Source organism: Chanodichthys erythropterus, chromosome 1 (genome assembly GCF_024489055.1).
Source record: "Chanodichthys erythropterus isolate Z2021 chromosome 1, ASM2448905v1, whole genome shotgun sequence".
Lineage (NCBI taxonomy): Eukaryota > Metazoa > Chordata > Actinopteri > Cypriniformes > Xenocyprididae > Chanodichthys > Chanodichthys erythropterus.
This window is the reverse complement of record NC_090221.1, coordinates 11,595,768-11,620,020: the sequence shown is the minus strand read 5'-3', so window position 1 is coordinate 11,620,020 and position 24,253 is coordinate 11,595,768. Positions and strand designations below refer to the sequence as shown.

At 34.9% G+C, this 24,253-nt stretch overlaps 2 protein-coding genes across 2 annotated transcripts in view; both read left to right on the top strand.

The window, feature by feature from the left end:
• On the top strand, window positions 1-9,381 carry lrit3a (info leucine-rich repeat, immunoglobulin-like and transmembrane domains 3a). Its single transcript, XM_067380263.1, has 4 exons — window positions 1-116; window positions 1,013-1,479; window positions 4,488-4,793; window positions 8,339-9,381. Exons 1-4 carry the CDS (start codon window positions 1-3, stop codon window positions 9,379-9,381), a joined length of 1,932 nt encoding a protein of 643 aa, XP_067236364.1.
• A 3,553-nt stretch (window positions 9,382-12,934) lies between these two features.
• Window positions 12,935-24,253, top strand: part of egf (epidermal growth factor) — a 28,064-nt gene continuing 16,745 nt past the window's right edge. Inside the window, exons 1-5 of the mRNA XM_067380145.1 lie at window positions 12,935-13,076; window positions 18,890-19,089; window positions 19,209-19,390; window positions 21,615-21,842; window positions 22,741-22,946. Coding sequence (XP_067236246.1) covers window positions 12,935-13,076; window positions 18,890-19,089; window positions 19,209-19,390; window positions 21,615-21,842; window positions 22,741-22,946 — 958 coding nt within the window. The remainder of the gene's footprint in view (window positions 13,077-18,889; window positions 19,090-19,208; window positions 19,391-21,614; window positions 21,843-22,740; window positions 22,947-24,253) is intronic.

Here is a 24,253-nt window from a genome sequence, read left to right as displayed (position 1 = left end):
ATGTATCGTCTGCTGGTGGCCCAGGTTCTCCTGGGCTGCTGGAGCGTGGCGCAACCCTTCTGTCCTTCCCAGTGCACTTGTGTGTACCACGGACGCAGCGATGGCACTGGCAGCAGGTAAGGACACTATTTTACTATAATAATAATGACACAAGTTAATAATAATAATTAAAAAAAAATAGAATAAACATATATAATAAAGTTTAATAAAATTTTACGTTTTTTTGTGTAAGATATGTATAGCCTTGCAAAAGTCATAATTTAGGTTCATCATAGAAATTGTAAAGGAAAAATTGTAGGCAGACACAGTATAAGAAATAGGATGTACTGGAATAAACTGAAAATTAATGTAGCATTTGGAAAAATATCAATATAAGTTTTAATTGTGGCTTTTAATGAAGTACTTTTAGAAATGTTTTTAAACCACAGCCAGATATTTCATATGTATATAAATGTGACAGTTCATCTTGTGTTGACGGACTGGCACTGAAGGGAAATCTGTTTACTTCCTAATGTAAGCTTCTTAATCTGAAGCAGTTGCTAAATTAAATGTTTTATTTGTACATTGTTGCAATGATATTTTTAAGTTTTGGATTTATTAGTCTGTTAAAGAATTTTAATTGTAAATATGTAAATGTATAGAGTTATATTAATTTTTCTTACATACATTTAAATAAATATATTGGATTTCAAACATCCTAACATGTCATAAATAAATAAAAAATAAAAATAGATTCACATGGGGTATAAGCTTGTGTTTATCTTAAGAACTTAGCTTGAGAGTGTGTTCACACATGTTACTGGAAACCATTTTGAATCATCAGAATGTTTTGTAGAGGGTATAACCAACTCAGACTAGTGTAAACGTAATTATACATGTAAAATAATTCCTTGAATTTTCCTTAAGAGGCTATATTCCTCATATAGACTAATAAAAACCCACAATGAACATCACCACACATAGGCTCATACTGATCAAAGTGATTAATCTCTGCTCTAAACATCTGCCACAGGTCTGTTCTATGCAATGACCCTGACATGTCAGATATTCCAGTCAACGTCCCCGTGGACACGGTGAAGCTGCGGGTGGAGAAGACAGCTGTGCGTCGAGTGCCCACCGAGGCCTTCTACTACCTGTCAGAGTTGCGCTACCTGTGGATAACGTACAATTCAATCACCTCTGTGGATCCTGGCAGTTTCTACAATCTGAAAGTTCTTCATGAGCTACGGCTGGATGGGAACATGATCGCTACCTTTCCCTGGGAGTCTCTGAAAGAGATGCCCAGTCTGAGGACCTTGGACCTGCACAATAACCGCTTGACTAGTGTTCCTGTGGAGGCAGCACCTTACCTGGTTAACATCACCTACCTAGATATTTCTAGTAACAAGCTAACTACCCTCCCTTCTGACCTGGTGGACATCTGGCCTCCATTTTCAGGCGTCCTGCCTAGTGCCAATGCTTCGCAAAAGACTGTTCTTGGTGGGTAAAAATGTTGATGACACACCTTAAATATGTAAAATGATGTTGAACATGCATTATTCAATTTGCATTTACATTATTTTTTAAGTATTTATTTTAAGGGGTCTTAATTTATCATTCTAAATTACCTTAGATTACTTTGTTGACATAAAACGAGTCAGCAAAACAAACTCTGTATTTAAGGAGTCACATTACTGGTATGAGCTTTCCCTTTTAAAAAAGAAGTGTGCTTAATGCTGGGTTAAATATGGACAAACCCAGGGATTGGGTTGTTTTCACCCAGCCATTTTTTTCAACCAATTTTGGATTTATTTTTTTAGCCAGCAATATAGTAATATAGTAAAAGGCATGTTTTTGCTCTCACCCAAATAGGGGCAAATCTGTGGGGTATTTTAAGCTGAAACTTGACCAGACCAGAGACTTATATTACATCTTGTGAAAGAGGGCATAATAGGTGCCCTTTAACCCAACCCGCTGGGTTTGTCCATATTTAACCCAACTTGGGTTGTTTTTAACCCAGCGTTTTTTAGAGTGATTGAATGTACACTTGTAATGTACTTAATGTCTTAAAGTATCAGACCAAAAGTTCAACCACTTGTACTATACATTCAGGCTATAATACATTTCATTTAATTTTAAAATGCAATCAATAAAGTGTCCGAAAATTTAGTTTTTTATTTCTGTAATAATTACATTTTTAAAAGTATGCTAAAGTTTTTATTTTTCTTTTACAAGAGTTAGCTCTTCCTAAAATGCTAAAATGCAAAGAATCTGAATGGATACTGTACATACAATATGTAAAACTGAAAGCAAGGTTATTCACTATTCACCATGTCTTTAATAGTAAGTCCAAGTGTGATCTTTAAATATCTAAATCTTTCTTGTGTCTTCACGGGCTCTCCCAAGTTAAGTACAAGCTAATCTTCTAATGGGACTCCCAGCTGTGTCTGAAGCTTGAGATTTGAGTTTCTTTGAAGAGCTCATCTGAGAAGAGGATGACTCATGTATTTGCTCAGTGACATTTAAAGAACAGATTCCAGCCGAAGAGAAAGTCTGATAGATTCATGTGTTTTTGCGAAAAACTGTGAGGGTACACTTGTATGACACTTGGTGAAAGTATAGAATACTTTAGTAGTTGTTGTAGTTGATATGATGTAATGGTGAACGTTTTGTCAAAGTTTTCATTTATTTTAGGCTACAACACTGATCACGGTTGACCAATCTACATGGATTGATTAAGTTTATTTTAAGAAAAAAAAAAAAAATAAAATAAACTGTTCTATTTTATGCATATATATATATATATATATATATATATATATATATATATATATATATATATATATATATATATATATATATATATATAGTATATATATGAGCCCGATCACACGAAAATGCGTGTCAATAGTACGAGTTTGTAATCTCGTAAAATATATACGCCAAAATGAGTTTTGGCGTGCTTATGGTACGCAGTTTTTCGCGTGCATATGATACGCACTTTATGGCGTATTATACGTACGAAGCCCCCACCCCCATCCTACCCAAGAGCGTATCATATACACGCCATAAAATGCGTATCATATGCACGCGAAAAAAACGCGTATATATATATATATATTCTACGATTACAAACTCGTACTATTGATACGCATTTTCGTGTGATCGTGTTGATATATATATATATATATATATATATATATATATATATATATATATATATATATATATATATATACACATTACAATTATGATATACATATCTACACACAATATTTTCAGATGTAATACTTGCTTGAAAGGGAGTGGAAAAAAGTCGAACTTATTTTCTCCCACCCCCAATTAATCAATGTAATCAATCAATGATTACAGACTGATTTTACAGATAAATGTAAAATCTTCAGCCATCTTTAAGGAGAGGATATTTCAGTGATTTTTACACCAATAGGTGGTGAAAAGAGACTTTACAAGAGTGTTTATTCAAATGAACCAATCAATCAATCATTTATTCAACCAATTCCTTCAAAAACACTGCAACATTCAGGAAGTGACTGTCCTCATAAGTGATTTAATGAATCATTCAATTCACCAATTTGTGCAATAATGACACAAGTGAATTCTGGACAGCATACTAGCATAGCCTACAACACTTAGTATTTCTGAAATATCTAGAAACTGTAATAAATTCAGAATCCCTCTTAATGAGTGAGTCATTGAATCATCCAATCAACTGGTTCATTTAAGAATGCCGCTATTGCTTTGCTTGGAGATATAATTTTCTTAGGTGATATAATCGGCAGTATTGTGTTTAAATTGTAAGTTACTTAATATAAAATTATTTATTGTACTGTTTAAAAGCAAAATCACAGTCGGTTTGTCCGAATAGACAGTGTGACTGGTTTTGTCTAAGGCTCGACTTAGACAACAGCATTTTTGCTTGTGTGATATTGCAACAGCATATTCTGTACTTTCACCAGAGGCCATACAAGTGTAAAGATGAGCACCAAAAGCTCAATGTGACCGGGCATTACCCTGTATCATCAGGATATTAGCAGTTACCACTATCCAGCTGTTGAGTTGCATCAGTGGACCGTCTAATTCCTTGTTTATAGTCAACTGATCTTCATCCTGACATAGACAGAATTATGGGTGGACTGTGGTGTTAATGTCCAACACCTGATGTATGCGTGCGAGCCAGACAAGACATCCTAGCTTTAGAATTTACAGAAAGATTTACAACTTTCGTATTTGATGACATCAAACTGCTGTTTTAGTATAGTAGTTGAATAAGTAAACCTGTGGTCTTTATTTCAGTATGTTGAGATGTCCTTCACCATTGCATTTACATTTACGCATTGTTGTTTTATCTAAAGTGACTTTGACATTGCAATGAAGGTATACATTTTATCAATTAATGCGTTCCCATGGGAATCAGATAGATAGATCTATTTACCAAAGAATTAACATATTGCATTCTTAAACATATTCTTATTTTTCAATATTTGCAGGTCTGCAGGACAATCCTTGGTACTGTGACTGTCGGATTTCCAAGCTCATTGAGTTATCTAAGATGACCAGTATACCTGTGGTGTTGATGGATCAGTTTCTATTATGCAGTGGACCAGAGAACTTAGCTGGTGTTCTGTTCCAGCGGGCTGAACTGGATCAGTGCCTCAAGCCATCAGTTATGACTTCAGCCACTAAGATCACTTCATCACTTGGCAGCAATGTGCTTTTGCGGTGTGACGCCAATGGTTTCCCTACCCCCACCCTTTCCTGGACCAGAGCTGATGGATCCGCATTCAACAACACAGGTATGAGGTCTCACAGTATGATTAAATACAACTTAATAACTGCCTAAAATCGGACTAAGGCTACGACCACATGAAGCCAGAGCTTACTCTATCCGATCTTTTTTTTCCCCTCGTCTCAAGAAATATCTGCGTACACACAAAACCACTGAAACGATTTAAAATGATGCAGTATACATGCCAGATCATTATGTGGTGCTGTAATTCTGCAATAGAGATACACTAAAAACAAATAATAAGTCTTGGAGCATGCGCATAAACCTTGCAAATAAAATAAAGCTTTATTTTAATAATATAGATGCTGAAAAACTGTCATAGAACAGAGGCAACTCTGCTGTATATATATATATATATATATATATATATATATATATATATATATATATATATATATATATATATACCTCCTTATGCTAATTGAGCTGATTAACTGAATAAGCTCCTCCCATGTTAATAAGGTTAATTATCTGAACAAGCTCCTCCCAAACTTTGATTTACCCAGTTTAAAAAAATAGCGGTTTCACCTTCTGAAAACGCCAGATCCGTCTGGACAAAATTCCTATATGATACAAGCTAAACTCATGCGTATACAGCTAAACTCATCTCTGTGTGGACAGGGCCTAATATTTTTACACAAAATTGAATTTATTTTTTTTTTAAAAACAACAACAACTTTGTTACCTCTTAATATGGTGGCAGATGTCATAAAAACACTTGTACTCTCACAGTTAGATTACTGTTCTGAGATTTGGTCCTGTGCCGCAGTTCCTCATATCAAGGCGCTTCAAATGGTCCAAAACAAGGCAGCTCGATGTGCTCTTCGATGTCTGTATAGAATAACTGTAAATTAGATGTTATCCTGGTTAAAGGTAAGGGAGAGATTTGAAGCCTCATTGCTTAATTAGACAAGAAATATTGTAGTAACTAAATTTCCAAATGTGCTTTATCAGGAGCTATGTTTTAGTTCTGAGGAGCACAATCATGAAACCAGACATGCCACAGAGGGCAGATTCAAATTACCCAAAGTAAAAACAAATCATGGAAAAAGCACTGTAAAATACAGATCCATGTATTCTTGGAACAACTTGCCAAGTGAAATTATTAATGCAAACAGTAAATATCAATTTAAAGTCCTCCTGAAAAGGCACCTTCTCTCACTTCAGTAGCACCCAAGAAGGAAAAATTGTATTTTCTATAGAATGTTTTGTATTATTGGAATCTCTATTAACCGCAATGAGTGATATTATCTCTCTATTACTACATTAAAGGTGCCCTTTAAAGCCCTTTACCTCGGCATAGTTGAATAACAAGAATTCAGTACATGGAAAAGACATACAGTGAGTCTCAAACTCCATTGTTTCCTCCTCCTTATATAAATCTCATTTGTTTAAAAGACCTCCGAAGAACAGGCGAATCTCAACATAACACTGACTGTTACGTAACAGCCGGGATCATTAATATATACGCCCCCAATATTTGCATATGCCAGCCCATGATCGAGGCATTAATAGCAAAAAATGGCAGATGGAGCAATAATAACTGACATGATTCATGATAACATGATATTTTTAGTGAAATTTGTAAATTGTCTTTCTAAATGTTTCGTTAACATGTTGCTAATGTACTGTTAAATGTGGTTAAAGTTACCATAGTTTCTTACTGTATTCACGGAGACAAGAGCCGTCGCTATTTTCATTTTTAAACTCTTGTAGTCTGTATAATTCATAAACACAACTTCATTCTTTATAAATCTCCAACAGTGTAGCATTAGCCGTTAGCCACGGAGCACATCCTCAAATTCATTCAGAATCAAATGTAAACATCAAAATAAACACTGTACTTACGCGATTAGACATGCTGCATGACGAACACTTTGTAAAGATCCATTTTGAGGTTTATATTAGCTGTTTGAACTTTTTTTTTTTGTTGTTTAAGGCAAGCGCAAGCTCTTGGGGCGTGGAGCACGAGATTTAAAGGGCCACACACCCTGATTCGGCTCATTTCTAATTATGCCCCAAAATAGGTGGTTAAAAAAATGAATTAAAAAAAAAAAACCTATTGGGTATTTTGAGCTGAAACTTTACAGACACATTCAGGGGACACCTTAGACATATATTACATCTTTTAAAAAAGTTCTAGGGCACCTTTAACATAAACTAGATCCTGTGTTTGTGAGTATGTATTTGTTTGTTGTTTTGTGGTTGTTGTTGTGTATTTTCTTTTATCTATAATTTGTATTATTGTTATCTTTTGTCATAATATCCATGTAAATGCACTATGTTAGAAGCATCGACTCCAGGAAGAATAGCTGTGTTTTCACAGCTAATGGAGATCGAAATAAATGCAAATACAAACAAATGAGGTTTTATTAACAAAGTTTGGCAGGAGCACATTCAGATAATTAACCTTATTAACACGGGAGGAGCTTATTTAGTTAATCAACTCAATTAGCATCAGGAAGTGATATATATATATATATATATATATATACAGCAGACTTGCCTCTGTTCTATGACAGTTTTCCAGCATCTCTCCATCACCCCATCTCCTCTGTTATAACTATTCCTATCCCAATCTTGGATGGGGTAAGTACTCTGGGTTCGGGCCAAATTCAGAGTTTGGATCCCTCCCCTCGGACAGCACGCCAAATACGCATAACCTTTACTCTAATTAATTATATGTAAGTGTGAAATTATTGTGTTAGTCTAAAGTGCATGTAACCTAGGACTGCACGATATTAGATTAAAAAAAATGTGTTATTGATATTGGTTAATAAATCGTTCATACTCATTTTCTGTTTTTTTATATTTTTGATTACCTTTCTGTCATCAAACGCTCATTTAAAATAATATTAATTAATAACACTGTTAAATGTAACCTTTAGCAAATCTCGCAAAAATTATCCTGTTTTCATACTATACATTATAGTTTTGTGATATCTATATTCATTAGTATCATTTTAAAATGATTGATTTTAGTTTTTAGTGTTTTATTGTTTTATTTATTTAGACAAAATAATATAGAATTTTAATGACTGGCTAACATGAAAATAAGTATAGGCATATTGGCCAAACTTATATATATATATATATATATATATATATATATATATATATATATATATATATATATATATATATATATATATATATATATATATATATATATATATCGGTGCATCCCTAATATAAACATTATATAAACATTATTTTTGCATGTTAATATATACATGAATTCATTCTGATAAATCCATATTAATCAGTTATAGACCATAACAAGAAACAGTTACTGGAAGAATTTTTATATCGGTTCATCCCTAATAATGCAAATAAATGCAGCCTTACCGTTAAAAAAACTTGCCGACCTAACTTATGAATGGTAGTATATGTATTTCATCAGATCTACATCTCTGTATTTAGTAGGAATATTGGTTATTAGGTATATCTAATGTGAACCTACTTAGTTCTAGCAATATATAAAGCATCCTTCCACCTTTTTCTTATGAACTTATTGTTTAGGATGTTACTCACCATTTCATCTCTCTGTAGTTGTGCAGCAATCTCCAGGTGAGGGGGTTCATTGGTCCATCCTCAGTTTGCACAATATCATGTTTAAGGATGCAGGCGATTACCTCTGCAAGGCCAAGAATGTCGCAGGGAAGGCCGAGGCATCCATTACCCTGTCTGTGGATGGGATGCAATCCACGACGCAGTCCCCACCGATGAACATAACCAAGCTGCCCGATGGTCAATCCGTGACTTCTTTTGCAGGGACTAAGATGCCATTGTATACTTCCTTAAGCCCTGTGCTTACAACCACTGCTGCCATGACCACAATGCCACCGCTGCCAACCAGGAAGAGTCTGGGACCAGGCGAGGGAGTTCAGAGGTCCCCACCTGCTGGAGACAAACCAACTAAGGTCCAGCAAAGTAAGGGCGGCAAAGGTTTAATGATGAGTGACAAGTTCAAAAAGAAAGCTGACCTTAAAGACATTGCGGTAGTGGAGGAGACAAGTGACACTGCGGTCTTATTATGGACCGCTGAAGGTTTCCCGAGCGATGCGCCCCTAACCGTGGTCTACTTTCCATACGATGCGAAAGACGATAAGGAGTCGGTTGATACGGAAGTTGGTCAAGGGAAGCTGCTTTTGGAGTATCTGATGCCTAACCAGCTCTACACAGTGTGTTTGCTTACTAAGGGTTCGGTGTCTGGGAAAGAGCAATGTGTGAATTTCAGTACTCTAGATAACGGCGGAGACGATGGGCAGAACAAAGTCCTGATGATCGCAAGCGCGATCGCATGCGCAGTTGCGGTGCCTCTCATTGTGGTGTTGCTCTATAAGATCTTGTGTCTATACTGTAAAGGAAACAGTAGTAGGAACAATGGACCAGATGATGACCTTTCAAAAGAGACATACGTAAAGTTTGAGACGCTCACCATGAAACAAAGGACTCTGAACGGGCAGGCGAATGATTTGTGGGCACGAAGGCAGACTCAGGAGTCGGAGAGGATGCTCCTGTGCTCACGCTCAAGCATTGACTCTCAGATGACGTACAAGAGTGACAGCTCTAGATCTGAGTACCTGTGCTAATGTATGGCATATCGGCTTTGTGTGTTATCCTTTCTACACACAAGCTGTGGCAACATCGGTTTTAAAAGATTATCTCTTGATATGCTATCAAACTCAATGCCTTACAAGACTTATTTTGACTCTACATTGCATTTTCTGTCTCATTTCCAATTTTTAAAAGCCATATTCTTCACACACAATTCTGTATTTCTTTTTATGAAATGCAGTGTACATAAATGTGTATTATTGTGTATGCCAACATGATGAAATAGTGTTATATAGATTTATGATAAATGTTATTAAACATTTTTACTGCCTAAAATGTATGTTTTTTTTTTGGTTTGATTTTTTGCTCATTAGAAACCATTGAAGGTGTATGTTTTTTTTTTTTTTTTGGTTTTATGTGCATGCAGTTGATGAATGGCAATGAAATATACCAAATTTAAGATAGATTACGATAGCTTCCCTTTCTTTCAGTTTTACATTTAAAATGGCTAGTCTCTCAAGTACGTCAGATAAGGATCAAATCAATCACTTTCTTTGTTACAAGGATAATATATAAAGTCGAGGTGATGTGTGTTAGTTTGAATGATTATATTATGCATTCCTCTAAATGCAACAGGTGCAGATGTTGCTGTTCTCTCTCGATTTTTTTTTTTTTTTGCCTTTTTCTATGTTTCTCTATATCTTTATCTTTACACATATTTATGTGCACTGTTTGTGTAAGCATATGTGTTTATGCGTTTTATATCTGTATGTGTGCCATGCATGTCAATGAAATATCCGTATTCCCACATTGTTCCATTAGCATGAAATTAGTTTCAGGGGCCATTCACAAAGTATACAGCACAGCATGAGACCTGAATGCAGCAAAGTCCTGAGACCTGCTTTGAAATGTGTAACTGTTTTTAATGTAATACTGTGTCTCGTTTTCAAGATGGTCACATTGAATACTACACTGTAAAAAAGAATTGTTGGTTTAACCAACCAAATCTCATGGGAATTTGTACGTATTTTACGAGGTGGCTAATTCGTACGACCTCACTCGTATGAATTAGTATGTTTTTTGCTAAATTGTACTTATTTTATGAGTTGCCAAATTCGTATGAATTCATACGAACAACCTAAACCCTAACCCCACCCCTAAACTTTCCCGTCACTGGAGTTTAGACAAATCGGATGAATTTGTACGAGAGAGGACGTAACCTCGTAAAACACATATGAATTGGTCATGAGATTGTGTTGGTTTAACTTAAAAAAGTAAGTTACTTGATTGCCTTTTTGATTGCCCTAGAATTAAAAATTGAATTTATATTGGCATAGTTAAATAAGAGTTTAGTACATGGAAATGACATGCAGTGAGTCTCAAACTCCATTGTTTCCTCCTTCTTATATAAATCTCATTTGTTACGTAACTGTCGGGGTGTACGCCCCCAGTGTTTGCATATTCCAGCTCATTTTTAAAGCATTACACAAGGGCAGGACGTCTGGATGTGCACAGCTGAATCATCAGACTAGGTAAGCAAGCAAGAACAATAGCGAAAAATGGCAGATGGAGCGATAATAACTGACATGATCCATGATATCATGATATTTTTAGTGATATTTGTAAACTTGTCTTTCTAAATGTTACGTTAGCATGTTGCTAATGTACTGTTAAATGTGGTTAAAGTTACCATCGTTTCTTATTGTATTCACGGAGATAAGAGCCGTCACTATTTTCATTATTAAACACTTGCAGTCTGTATAATTCATAAACAACTTAATTCTTTATAAATCTCTCCAACAGTGTAGCATTAGCCGTTAGCCACGGAGCACATCCTCAAATCCATTCAGAATCAAATGTAAACATCCAAATAAATACTATACTCACATGATCCAGCGCACGCATGCAGTATGCATGACGAACTCTTTGTAAAGATCCATTGTGAAGGTTATGTTAGCAGTGTAAACTTTGTTTATGCACTGTTTAAGGCAAGCGCGAGCTCCGTGGGCGGGGAGCGTCAGCATTTCAAGGGGCTGCAACATGAATCGGCGCATTTCTAATTATGCCCCAAATTAGGCAGTTAAAAAAAAGAATAAAAAAAAACAACTATGGGGTATTTTGAGCTGAAACTTCACAGACACATTCAGGGGACAGCTTAGACTTGTATTACATCTTGTAAAAAAACGTTCGATGGCACCTTTAAAGATTTAAAATTTGGGTTAATACAATGAAGGCGATTGGTTTAATCAACAGAAACTCAAAATATTATGTTATCTGAACTACATTAATTATAAGTTGATTTGATAAAAGAAAAAATGTTATGATAAATCATGAAAATAATTTTTGACTATTAAATTATGAGGCAAGAAGCTGAAAAAAAAATATGATGATGATACAATGATAAAAACAGAACAATGATCAATTATCATCTAATGCAGGTTTACATATAACCTCAATTATAAATGGCCAATATTACAATTATAAATGGCCAATATTCACAATATTACAGTTTTTACTGTATTTTTGATCAAATAAATGCAGCCTTGATGTGCATAAGGTATTTCTTTAAAACATTTAAAAAAGCTATAATGTAAATGTAAAATCATTACATAAATTCATTAATATTGATCTCTAGTTACGTGATCAGAAAAGCATTATTATCTTTTTCAGTACTAGTCTATCTCTATCAAGTTTAAATGTCAGTTCAATTAGTTAGTGAATTCTGTCCGGCGTGACGTCATTGCAGGTCCTGTGAGTGTGTATCAGAGCGGACATTGTGCTGCATTTCCTGTCCTGCTTAAGTAGAACAGAGCAGCTGTTGTCCCTGTACCTGCCGCATATTTCCCAGAGCAGTGCCTCTAATTCCTGTGACAATATGACAGTTATTCGTATAATAAGATTGCGTGTAGCGGCATTTACAAGCTCCGCCCCCATCGCCAACCCCTGTGATTCTTCACTCTGGGGGCCAGACAGAGACTATGCAGACACAACAACACATTAGTTTAATGGTTTGTGTGTGTGTGTGTGTGTGTGTGTGTGTGTGTGTGTGTGTGAGGGAGCATCCCATTACTCATGAGCAGCACAAAAAGGTGTGTCCACTCCTACTAAATCACATGCTTCAACTGAGAAAGGCCAGGAGGTGAACTCAGGGTGACTTGTATTACTCTTTTAAGTTGTAGAAGTGTAGTTTTTGTGTTGCTTGAGTTCCCTTACATCAGGGAAAACCCTCTTCTGAGCACTTGCTGGTCTCACCATGTGTCAAATTTACCATGGGACTGTCAGGAATTTCATACATTGCTTCCAAAACAGCTAGAGAGCAGGAGGACCGGAGAGATTGAGGCTCTGTGTGTATGTGTGTGCCTGACACAAATCTGGCCGGCATACAGGACTCTCAATTTCAACCAGCTCTGTGCCAAAAGGACACCTCTGGGATATAGATGCACTTTTTGGAGTCTTTTCTCCCAGGTTGTCATTTAGTTGAAGCTGGTTGGCTGTGTGTGTAAGATGTGTGGGGGTTACGGCTGCATGCTGTGGTGCAGTGATCGAGGAAATACCTAAGAGGAGAGCCCTGAAGAAACAGATAGGATTATGTTCTGGAGGACGATAGCGGCCACCTTTCACTTGTGGTTCTGGATGGTGAGTTGGGGCCCTGCTAGAGCTTCAGGCCCTGCTGAAGGAGCATTATGCTGGGGTGGACGACCCTGGGCTGCTGGGAACTTCAGCTGTGTGGGTAAGTGCATCATGTGTTCATTGAAGTTTTTAAATGTGAGAATGTATCATGAACAGGTTATGCATTATAGACACTTTTGCATATGAGTACTTATTATGGAAATAATTACTTTAAAAAAATTATACATAAGTGTGAACTGAATGTAATGTTTTCGGACACTTGATTGCTTGTTATTTACAATAAGATTAAAATGTATTATAGTTTGAATTTATATGAAATTAGTTGAACTATTGGTTAAACTGTATACTGGCAAATATATTGACAAGCATTTATGATAAACTACATTTAATACAATACAGTTAAAATTATTAAGTACTTTAATAATATGTGCTGTACTTAGTCAACATCAAAATATGGGTACTTTTTTAAAGCATGACATAAAATTATTATAATACAATAATTTCAAATGTTCTCTAACTACAAATGACACTTAATTACAAAGAGCACTTTTACTGAAGTGTACACTTAAGTGACTCTATTTTTTATTTATTTGCACGTTTTTCAGCTCATTTTTTTCTGTTTTTCATACAAATGGTCTCAAAAGACTAGAAATAAAGCTTTTTATGGCACTTTAAATGTGGTCACCAGCCGTTGGGAAAAAAAGCTCCATAAACATTCTGCTAAGAATGAAAGTTATACATACAGGAATGAATGACATAGGGATGAGTAAATGATGACTTGTAATTTTTTTTTTAGGGGTGAACTATTACTTTAATATTTAAAAGGGTGGCCATTACATGTCTATGAAGAGATAAAATCTTATTTGGAAACAAATCATTTTAGGAAACACTAAATCATAAGGGTTTTTGGACACATTTCCCAGTTTTTTGCTGCAGTGAGAAAATAACTTTACCCTCCCTTCATGAATCATAATATTTACTGTATGCATGTCTGTTAAATATCTATTAAATCAGAGTGTATCCTTAATATAAAGGAAAAACTCCCTTTAAAAAAAAAACTTTGCTTGATGTGTTTGACTAGAACATAAGAATTCAGTTGCTTTAATATACTCATCTCAAATGTTGTTGTAAATTAGTGACTATTGATTGTAACCAAAACATAATCTTTTTCTGTTATTTGTCTCTATACATATCCTAGCAACATGGCTGAGTGTTTGTGAAATCCACTCAAACAAGTTTGAAGGCCTCCACTGTGGTGTGTTGCTAGGATACAGATGCTTTATTTCTACAGGCATCTGTGAGATAGATGTGAACCTCTCCCCATTAAAGCATGAAAAGACCTGTCACAAAGCAACATTAATTCACATTCTGAATGACATTATTGGTGCTAATGTGGGTAGGGAATAAAAAGAAAATAATTAGCAATTTTATGACCAACAAAGAATGTATTTGTTAGCCGACAGGCCTCATTTATCAAAAAGCTTCATTTTAGGGTCACACCATAAGGTTTCAGGGAGGTTTCATGTTAAAGTTATTTAATTTCATTTAGTCAATACAGACACTAAAATACAATAAAATCAAAAAGTCTTCTTACTCTCAACTTTGAGCTTGCAGTTTACCAATTCAAAATCAGTAAATCTTTTAACAAAAAAGAAAACATTTTTGATTTTTACAGACCACAGTTTTAAATCAGGTTATGGACTTGTTAGACAATATTTAATCCTACAAAGGATCAATATTTAATCCATCTTACTTTAGTAAGAATTGAATTTCTGCTGAAATTTGCCTATATTATTTACTTAGACACACTATATTGTTTAAACAAATAAATATGTTCATGACTCTACCTTTTATTGCAGAACATTGTAGGCTAACACATCTGAAAATATGTTACATTTATATACAGTATATATATTAAAAGGGATTAAAAGATTAAAATAAGTTCTAGGTCTAATTATAGCTTATAGTGGTGAAGTAGTCCATTTAAACTCTTTGCAAATATTATTTTATTTTAAAAATATGCACACATTCACTCTTGTTTGTATGTCTATTATGTCAAAAATGTAAAAAATAGTCTCGTCTCATCACATGAATGACATCATTTAAATGATAGAATATTTTCAATTTAAAATGGAGAAATTTCAGTATCAGTATATTTCTGAGTATCAGTTCAGTTTGCATCACCGTATGTTACTGTGGATCGTTAAACATATTCATCGTAAAACAGTTGTCAAATATTAACAACAAATAAAGCAGTGCTTAATGGAGAGCAGCATTAAAGGGTTAGTTCACCCAAAATGAAAATTATGTCATTAATGACTTACCCTCATGTTGTTCCAAACCCGTAAGACCTCCGTTCATCTTCGGAACAGAGTTTAAGATATTTTAGATTTAGTCTGAGGGCTTTCTGTCCCTCCATTGAAAATGTATGTACGGTATACTGTCCATGTCCAGAAAAGTAATAAAAACATCATCAAAGTAGTCCATGTGACATCAGAGGGTCAGTTCGAATTTTTTGAAGCATCGAAAATACATTTTGGTCCAAAAATAACAAAAACTACAACTTTATTCAGCATTGTATTCTCTTCCGGGTCTGTTGTCAATCCGCATTCACGACTCCACAGTGAAGGTAAGGCGTAGTTTGATGACGCCAAGTTTTAGAGCGGAAACTTGGGACATGTGGTCTCCATCTCAACGGACAGTGCAAAAGAATAGGGATTGGAGTCTGGAAGAACTCATGTTCGTGGATGCGATTATTAACGTTACTGTAGTATGAAGCAGAGCAGGACCGAGTGTTGCGGGAGCTGAACGAGGAGCTGGAGCGATTGATCAACACACGCCTCACGAGCAACGGGACTTTTATTATGACACAGTCGCCGGCGCCGCTGCCGCTTTTCCGGTCATGAGTTTACAGGAGCTGTCCTTGTCGACAGAACCAGCGGCAGATGGTAAACAGTAATTATGTTCCATAAATAAGTAACACAATCCACCATAAAATGTGCAATAAGTAAACAAGGAACTGCTTGAAGCAAGCTGGTTTGCTGGACGCTAGACACTACTTCCGTATTTGTCCACGGCACTGTTGTTATGTGGTTTCTACGTCAGTAAAGGCGGTAACAAAGGGTAACTGACGTCATTGACAGGCGACTGCACTGCCCCGTGTCACTGTTTAGAATGGGGAATTTTCTCATGATTTACAAGTAGTTGAAAACATTAGAGATAATGTTAGTAATCAGCTGGACAAAATATATAACACTAGCCTAGTGGTTTTTGGATATTTTACTGCAAAAATTTTACATATTGTACCTTTAAGGGAACTTAAAACAATCTTTATATAGACCCTTTATAATAAATATCACACTTAGCTGTGCCTTTAATATAAAAGAGCCCATGCTAAGGTTTTATTTATTTTTACCTGCCCTGAACCATGTAACCTTGCAATCAGCTTCAAGATTTTCAGGTAGGACTAACAGGTACAGAAATTGAATAATCAAACACTACATAGACTTCACAGAATAAATTATAAATTGAATTAATCCTTATTAAAGTTACAAAAGTTATTCAATCGAGAGAAGCGAGTAATTTTCTCTTTGTCTGATGTTCTTTGGTTAACATTAATGACAAACAACAGCAGGTTTATTAGGACCGGACAAGACCTGACAAGACCTGACGCATGACACGGATCTGATACACACATCCTATTAACTCTTTACGTCATTTTACACTTTTACCGCATTTAGGACTGTGCTTACAATGATACTTGACGAAACAGAAATTTTGACAATTCTGTGTGCTTTTGTCCATTCAAGCGCGAAAGAGAACTCAAGCTTGTGCTCTGAAGCGGCAATCTGTGTGCATGTTTGTTCACAGATAGACATTTCACAGACAATGTGATCATATACTGTAGCGCAACAAAGAATGACAGAAAAAAAAAACAGATGCTGCATTAAAATGAAAAAAGCAAAAAAAATTGCATGTGTTAATTTTGACAGCAGGAGACATGAGTCCTTTTTGTGAGGATAAAAAAAGTCTACATCCTTTATTGTTTCTGGACCAACATTCCTACCAACCAATCAGAGCCTTGACCTCAACCTCTTACCCCACCCCAAAGATCAGAGGGCTGTGATTGGCTGATAGAAATGGTGTCCCAGAAAGAACAAAAATCTGTAAGCATATCTCGCTTTTGTAAATCATGTTTTACCATTATTGCCAAATTGCTTCTTATTAGTCAACAATATTGATATTGTAAATATATTATTTGTGGCCATGCTGTTTAATTTAAAGGTGCCATCGAATGTTTTTTTACAAGATATAATATAATATGTCCCCTGAATGTGTCTGTGAAGTTTCAGCTCAAAATACCCCAAAGATTTTTTTAAATTAATTCATTTTTTTTAACTGCCTATTTTGGGGCATAATTAGAAATGCGCCGATTCAGGATGCAGTCCTTTTAAATCGCGCGCTCTCTGCCCTGGAGCTTGCGCTTGCCTTAAACAGTGCATAAACAAAGTTCACACAGCTAATATAACCCTCAAAATGCATCTTTACAAAGTGTTCGTCATGCATGCGGCATGCATGCGTCAGATTATGTGAGTATTGTATACTATTATATTGTTTACATTTGATTCTGTATGAGTTTGAGGCTATGCTCCATGGCTAACGGCTAATGCTACACTGTTGGAGAGATTTATAAAGAATGAAGTTGTGTTTATGAATTATACAGACTGCAAGTGTTTAATAATTAAAATAGCGACGACTCTTGTCTCCGTGAATACAGTAAGAAACGATGCTAACTTTAACCACATTTAACAGTACATTAGCAATATGCTAACGAAACATTTAGAAAGACAGTTTACAAATATCACTAAAAATATCATGTTATCATGTATCATGTCAGTTATTATTGCTCCATCTGCCATTTTTCGCTATTGTTCTTGCTTGCTTACCTAGTCTGATGATTCAGCTGTGCACATCCAGACGTCCTGCCCTTGTGTAATGCCTCGATCATGGGCTGGCATATGCAAATATTGGGGGCGTATACCCCGATTGTTACATAACAGCAAAGTCCCTTTAAGACAAGTCATTTCACTCGGCGGCCATCTTTGAAACGCCTCTTGCGCATCCTGGGCATCATGCATCTCTTTGAATGGGGAAACATCAAATTCTCCAAAACTGTTTGCCAACCTTACGATTAAATTTCATATTTGAAATCACCAATGAAATCTAACAACATCATTTAGTTAGTTAACTCATAAATTTAGTTTCTAAACGCTCGAATCATGACAAAAAAAAAAAAAAAAAAATTCAGGCTGGATCAAGCTAATGCATATGCACAGACCTAAATGCGCGGAGGCGCGCGTCTGACTGTTTCTATAGAAACCGGTGATTCTAACGGCCGCTGAAGTGACGCGTGACTTTACCAATCGGCTATTGGCTCTTATTTAGAAGGCGGGACTTATTCCGCCATATCGCGCGTTACACTTTCTCACATTCATTCAAAACAATACCAGTGACACGTCTTTGTTATTTTATAGTCTTTGGTAACGTTAACAGTCGGTGTTATGTTGAGATTCGCCTGTTCTTCGGAGGTCTTTTAAACAAATGAGATTTATATAAGAAGGAGGAAACAATGGAGTTTGAGACTCACTGTATGTCTTTTCCATGTACTGAACTCTAGTTATTTGACTATGCCAAGATAAATTCAATTTTTAGTTCGAGGGCACCTTTAAGATTGGATTTTGTATTAGTTTGATTTGAATTGAGTTTTGAACAGGAAAATAAGATGTGTACACAAACTTGTTAAAATGGTTAACTTCAAAAGAGAATCAAATTAGAGATGATGTCTGTGTTCACTGCATTCAGTCTGTATCGTTTTGATTAGGTTTGTCAGAGCTTGTATTTGTGTCTTCAAAGATCCTGAGCCTTATCTGTTACTTGGCCTTGGAAATGGCATCCAGAGGATGAACCTTGATGGTGGGGACCAGAGAAGAATTGCATCTAGGGTGGGAAGGTCTATCTTGTTAGACTTCCATTTAAGTGAGGGGACAATGTTTTGGGCTGACACACATGCAGGACAAATCAACAGGGCAGGACTGGATGGAACAGGCAGACAGGTACTATTTATTAGATTTTTTACATATACAGTAAAAATACTATAAATACAGTATTTTCATTTTAAATGTCAACAGTGATTGTTTGTAGCCTGTTCCAAGCCTTTGGTTTATTCTTTCAGAAACTTCTCTCATCAGTGAAAAGAATCACAGGTCTGGCTGTGAACTGGATTGAAAACTCAGTCCTCTGGAGCAATGCAGATAAAGGAACGATACACAGAATGGACACAGATGGGAGGAATGAAAAGACTGTCTTGAGAGACCTTTCTCAGCCTAAAAGTGTTGTTGTTGATCCAAATGAGAGGTAAAAATATGATATCATTCGTGGAAAAGAAAAATGCAAGAATTGGAATAATTTACTCATTTCAGGTTGATCTTTCCAAATTAAAATGCACAATATTAGCAACAATAGCATTAAATACATTTTTTATTTTTAAACAAATATTAAAAATATTTTATTTTGTATTTAAAAAAAACATCAATGGCAATAAAGTTGTTAGCATATTGAGCTTGTGGAGCAATAGGTCAGACCTGTTACCCACAACAACATGTTTTACATTTTTTACTCTGTTCTCTCAGTAGTGTGACTCTCGGGGAGAGTGAGGATGACTAAAGACTTTGTCATTTTCACAGTTCTTTTCTGGACTGTGTTGCTCAAATCCTAGTTTGCTTGCTAGCTATAAATGTTGGAGCATTCAGACGTTCACATTCTTTCGAACATGGCTGGCACATAGGTGCAGTTTTAACAGGGTGTCTCCAACAGCATTCTACAGATGCACACTGACCTCACTTCTCAGTCAAAGGACTAGTCTGAAGAGATAATCAAGTGTTAATAAAGCAACCATTTTGGTTTAAATATATTATTTGATATTCATATTTTTTTCAGTCGTACTTCAGTATTTGCATTGATGCACAATGGATCATTTAATTTATATATTAAAACTTAAAAATACTGTTTATATAATATTTATATTATATATTATATGTCATATTTATATTAGGGATGCAGCGATATAAATGTCTGATATGCAGATACTTTTTTTTCATGTTATGGCTTATATTAAAATTTTTCAGTGATTTTAAGTGAATTTATGCATCACAACATTATAATGTACAAAATATAAAAAAAATGGATATTCATTTAGAGATTTTTTAAAGATTACATTTAACAGTATTAAACATTATGTGAGTGTGACTGCAAACTAAATCTAAATAATAGAGGTAATGAGCATGTTCAATTAAATATACAATTTACACTGATATAATATTAATATATTCAGCCGATAAGTGATATGGTAGCAATTAGGACTGTCATGTGATTCAAGTTTTTAATCTAATTAATTACACAATGTGTCGATTAATTAATCTAATTAGTCACAAATTAATCGCACATCAAATTTGGCTGGGAAATTACCCCCAAAAGATAACTTAGTCATTATTGTGTTAAATGACAATAATAAAAAAAATAAAAAAATAAAAAAATTGATTCAACATAGAATTGATTAGGCTACACATAAACTTTTAGGCTTCAACGACCATGAGGGTAAATTATGGCAGAAGTTTAATTTATGGGTGAACAACCTTTAATGTTCTTTTATTAATATGGAAATATTTTTTTTTTTTTTTTTTTTTTTTTTTTTTTAAGAAATTATACTCTAAATAAGAAACTAAAACTGCAAGTCTTTGAGTCATTCATTCATTCGATTTGTTCGAACAGCTGATTCATTCAGGAATTAAGTAAATGGCTAAATTTTTTTATTTTTTTATTTATTTTTTTATTTTTTGATTCCCTTGATTTGCTCAAAATGTGATTCGCTCAAAACACAGATTCATTCAGAAAGGAAAACACTGCTGTGTATTGGTCGGAGGCACACAACAGTTCTGCTCTGGCTTTATAGGTAATATTTTTGTTGGTAATATTGAGCAAAAGAAGACAATATTGTGTCAAAAATAACACAAAATTTACTTTGTGTTTATTGAACTGTTGTATAAAATCAATATCACATTTGCGCTCGTGGTATTTGGGACAAAAACAGTACTTGTGTGATTTTGCACTTGTTACTCATGTGATATTGCTTAACTATGTCTTGATATAAATATGAGACTTATATGGGGGCATTTTTGCCTCAATATCTTGAATTTTAGGGGCATTCTAACTGTATTATAGGCTCCATCACGCAGTGAGCTGTTGTCCTGCTTCATGTTTGTCATCAATCAACTGTATGAAATGTAAGATGAAGTATGTAGGTCTGGGGTGGGGCATTTTTTCCCCCCATAACTAATTAATTAAGTTAAACGTGTTAAATAGACATTCCTATAGCAATATATTGTGCATCAATAATTTATAATTATATCTTAAAAACCGAAAGATTTTTTCACTTTACGTTTATTTTGGTGCCATTGTTTAACAGGGGCATAAAATCTGAATTAATCTAAATGAGTCCTTTACAGTAAGTTACAGAGATGCGATATGATCTATGCAAATGATGTATAACAATGCTAGACTGATATGTACAACTTTTTTCCAGATATATTTTCTGGTTGTCAGATGGGGTGACTCCCAGTATCCAGCGTTCAGACGTGACAGGTGGGAAGAAGGCAACAGTGCTGAAAGTTGCAGACAGACTGAAGGTTCTGGCTATAGACCACCGGGACAGGAGACTGTTCTGGGTTCAGCAAGGCCAAGGAGGGCTCACTGCAATGGGCTCCTGCAACTATGATGGCAACATTATCAACGTCTTTAATCAGCCCTTTAGGTAAAATTATCCATTCTTTATCTAAAGGATAATGTACACCTTACATGTTTGTTCATTCATTCATTGATTCATTTAGTAAGTAAGTAATAAATAGCTCTTTATCACCCTTCAGGGATTATTTTGCGATATAGCTTGAAAGTAAATGATCTCCCTTACTGCAGAGATATTTATATAGTACTTTATACAGATTGTTTCAAAGCAGCATTACAGTGATAACAAGAAAATGATTTAATGACGCGAACATAGTTCATATCAACTGTAAAGCAGCACTAAAAAGAAAATAGTGCCAGCTGAAGTCAGTTCAGTGTTGATTCAGTTCAGTTTTAAAGATTTTCAATTACTAAATTAGTTTAATCTATAAAGCATTTTTGCAGAAATACAGTCTCAGTTCAGTTATTATCCAATAGTGCCAGTGCAGGCAATATTATTTTTTAAATATTAAGCGTCCCCAACGAAGCAAGCCAGATGCGACAGAGGCAAGGAACCCAAAATCCACTGGGTGACAGAATGGAGAAAAAAAACCTTGAGAGAAACCAGGCTCAGTTGAGGGGCCAGTTCTCCTCTGATTTCCTAACTATTTAGGAAATAGTTTTCCTCAGACAGCAGTCATTTGTATAGTTTTGCAGTCATTATGTAATAATATTTGAATTCAAAATGTGGCAGCTGACCAATCAGAATCAAGTAGTCAAGCCATCCATGTAATAATTGCTTTAAGTGAGTGTTAAAAGACTAAATCTAAATGTAAATATATAGGAAATGAGCATGTTCAATTAAATATACAATATCCAGTGATAATTAAAAGAAGAAAAAAATAAACTTTTCACAAATTATAGTCTATTTTTCTACTAAAGAAATAAGTATTTTTACAGTAAAGATGTCCTCCCCGCTCTACCTCTAGACCACAGGCTCTAAGGATGACGATTTTCCTGGATTATGTGTACCTAACAGACTTTAAGTCAAAAAGAATAACACGAGTAAACAAGTACACAGGGGGCCGAGGGGAGAACGTCAATTCCAAAAGGATGCCGCACCCCCCTGCTGATGTCAAAGTGGTACATCCCATCAATCAGCCAGTGGTGGAAGTTCCAACTCCATTTAATCCAGGTTGGTAATAAATTTACACATAATCTTAATTGCTTTAATAAAATATGCTGGATTTGCATGCAAAATATCTAAACAAAACATATTTAATTATTACTTAAGTTATTTGTAATTGTTACAATTATCCCACCCTTCTATCTATAATCAAACTGTGATGAATGACCCATAAGAATAAGTATTCCAGTCATCCATGTGATAATTACTTTAAGTGAATGTTAAATAAAAGCAGTCTAAAACTAAATGTACAGTTAAATCAACTCTGCTCAGATAACATTTGGTCCCTCTCTGAATAGTGTTAAAATAACACTGATGCAAAGTTAAAGTTAATGAGATAATTAAGCTATTAATTAAGGGATGATTGAACATTAATGATGAACACCTGCTGTTAACAAGCAGAAGAAAAGAGAAACACAAGAACTACAAGTAACTTCAGCCAAAACCATTTAATTGAAATCAACTGAAGGTAAAAGACATTAAATCTCTCAAGATATGATTTACTTATTACTAACCATATTGACTTTATTTCTGTCATGTCTGAATATTTTTTTATTGAGAATTAACAGAGGTTTAAATGTTGGTGTTTTATTGGTCAATAAATTATGCCATCATTGTGGTGGACAGGGTTTGTTTTTGGTGGGCTCTTGACCTTTTTATGTTTTTAAAATAATTTGTGTTTGAGCAAATGCAATAGTATTTCGCAGCAAACACTTGTGCATTGCCAAATCAAAAGACTAAAGGAGCAGTTATTCTGCTTATTAACAGCAGGTGTTCATCATTAATGTTCAATCATCCCTGAATTAATAGCTTAATTATCTCATTAATTTTAAGTCTGCTTCAGTGTTATTTTAACACTATTTAGAGAGGGACCAAAAGTTCTCTGAGCAGAGTTGATTTAACTCTTGACATTTCATTCAGTAAAGTTTGGCCGTTTTGATTCATATGCTTTTTAATGTTTGATGATCCCGTTATTTTACATATGCATCTGCTTACATATGCTATCGCTTTTTTCTGCTTCATTTTCGCCTGTGTTTTGATCCAGAGCTTCTGTACATTTTCAAAAGATGCTCCCTACCGTATAACAGTGAAAACACGGAAATAGAGTTAATTGCTTTATTAAAATATAAGTATTTGCATTCAAAATATCGAAATAATGCACATTTAAATATTCATTATAATATTTTATAACAATTAATTAATTGTTCCAATTATTCCACCATACTACCTATAATCAATTTGTATCAAATCAGGTAATTAAAAGTTCTTAAACATCACATAAAGAGCAACTTTATAACATATTGGTGGTCTGTGCA